General features: G+C 29.7%; 1 protein-coding gene across 1 annotated transcript; it reads right to left on the bottom strand.

Annotated features, from left to right (window-relative positions):
* Positions 1-235: 235 nt before the first annotated feature.
* On the bottom strand, positions 236-768 carry LOC131642567 (pectinesterase inhibitor 1-like). Its single transcript, XM_058912802.1, has one exon. The coding sequence runs from the start codon at positions 757-759 to the stop codon at positions 250-252; it is 510 nt and encodes a 169-aa protein (XP_058768785.1). The 5' UTR covers positions 760-768; the 3' UTR covers positions 236-249.
* Between the last annotated feature and the right edge of the window lie 304 nt (positions 769-1072).

The following is a 1072-nucleotide window of genomic DNA, read 5'->3' as shown; positions in this document are numbered from 1 at the left end:
ATAATTAAAAACATATACATAAAGTTAAACTTGTATGCCAGTCTCCCTATTATCATAATTTATTTAAGTTTCCATCAAAAACATAAAAATACTAGTATATTAAACATAAATGACATAAATTATGAAAAACACAATTATATAAATATCGCACAAGTATTATAAAATTTAGCATATCATTTCACAATAAAAGATTTAAAATTTGACTAATTTATTGTATGAAAAAAAAAATCACAAACTAAACGTAATAATCTATTTGTTTGACAACATATTTGAAATGATAAGACTAATCTGAGAAACTTGGTAGACAGTTTCAGCACTCTTGGGAAGATCAGAAGTATCCGGAGGTGATTCATCCGTAAGACACTCATCAACATTGGTCATGACCGCACTCATATATGAACTCACACCTTGGTAATCAAGAGCTTTCAAAAGTTGTATAGCTTCCAAAATATCACCAAGAGCTTGTTCCTCATCAAAATGATCCAAACAATTCTTGTAATGACTGTGTAGCTTGGGATCAACCCCACTTTTCCCGATTAGGGTTTTAAGTAGGCTAACAGTATTTGATGTATCGGTACGATCTACGTTGAGGGTGTATTGTGCTAGACTTTTGAGATCTCCGCCGGCTTTCGGGGAGAGGAGATTTATACAAAATGAAGGGTTTTTGGCTTTCTGGCAAATGGGTTGAATATCAACGGCTGCATTGGACGATGCAATGCAGAAGAGAAAGACAATAGCTAGTATTGATGTACAAGACATATTGTATTATTTGTATTATATTTTGGTTTGATGGTTTTCTTTGTTTACTCTTGAGGCTTTATATAGATTTCATCCATTGAAAATAACAAAACTAAGTAACGTCATGCCCAGCCCACAATATAATTTGATTTTGTTTTTAAAAAGTGATAAATAATTTTAGGTAAGATATGATGATTTCCTTATATATTAATTGTTATGCATTTTTACTCCTAAATTTACAATCACTTAAATTGGATTTTTTTTTTTTTTACTTTGTTTGATCTTGATATATTTATTAAAATTTAAAATGAATTTTTGAATATTTGGTAAATTT

Source organism: Vicia villosa, unplaced genomic scaffold, assembly GCF_029867415.1.
Source record: "Vicia villosa cultivar HV-30 ecotype Madison, WI unplaced genomic scaffold, Vvil1.0 ctg.005279F_1_1, whole genome shotgun sequence".
NCBI classification, from domain to species: domain Eukaryota; kingdom Viridiplantae; phylum Streptophyta; class Magnoliopsida; order Fabales; family Fabaceae; genus Vicia; species Vicia villosa.
Note: the sequence above shows the minus strand (reverse complement) of the source record. Positions and strands in the feature narration are given on the sequence as shown.

Bases quoted from the DNA above. Each gene is read 5' to 3' on its own strand.
- LOC131642567 (XM_058912802.1), bottom strand. From the start codon at position 759: ATGTCTTGTACATCAATACTAGCTATTGTCTTTCTCTTCTGCATTGCA.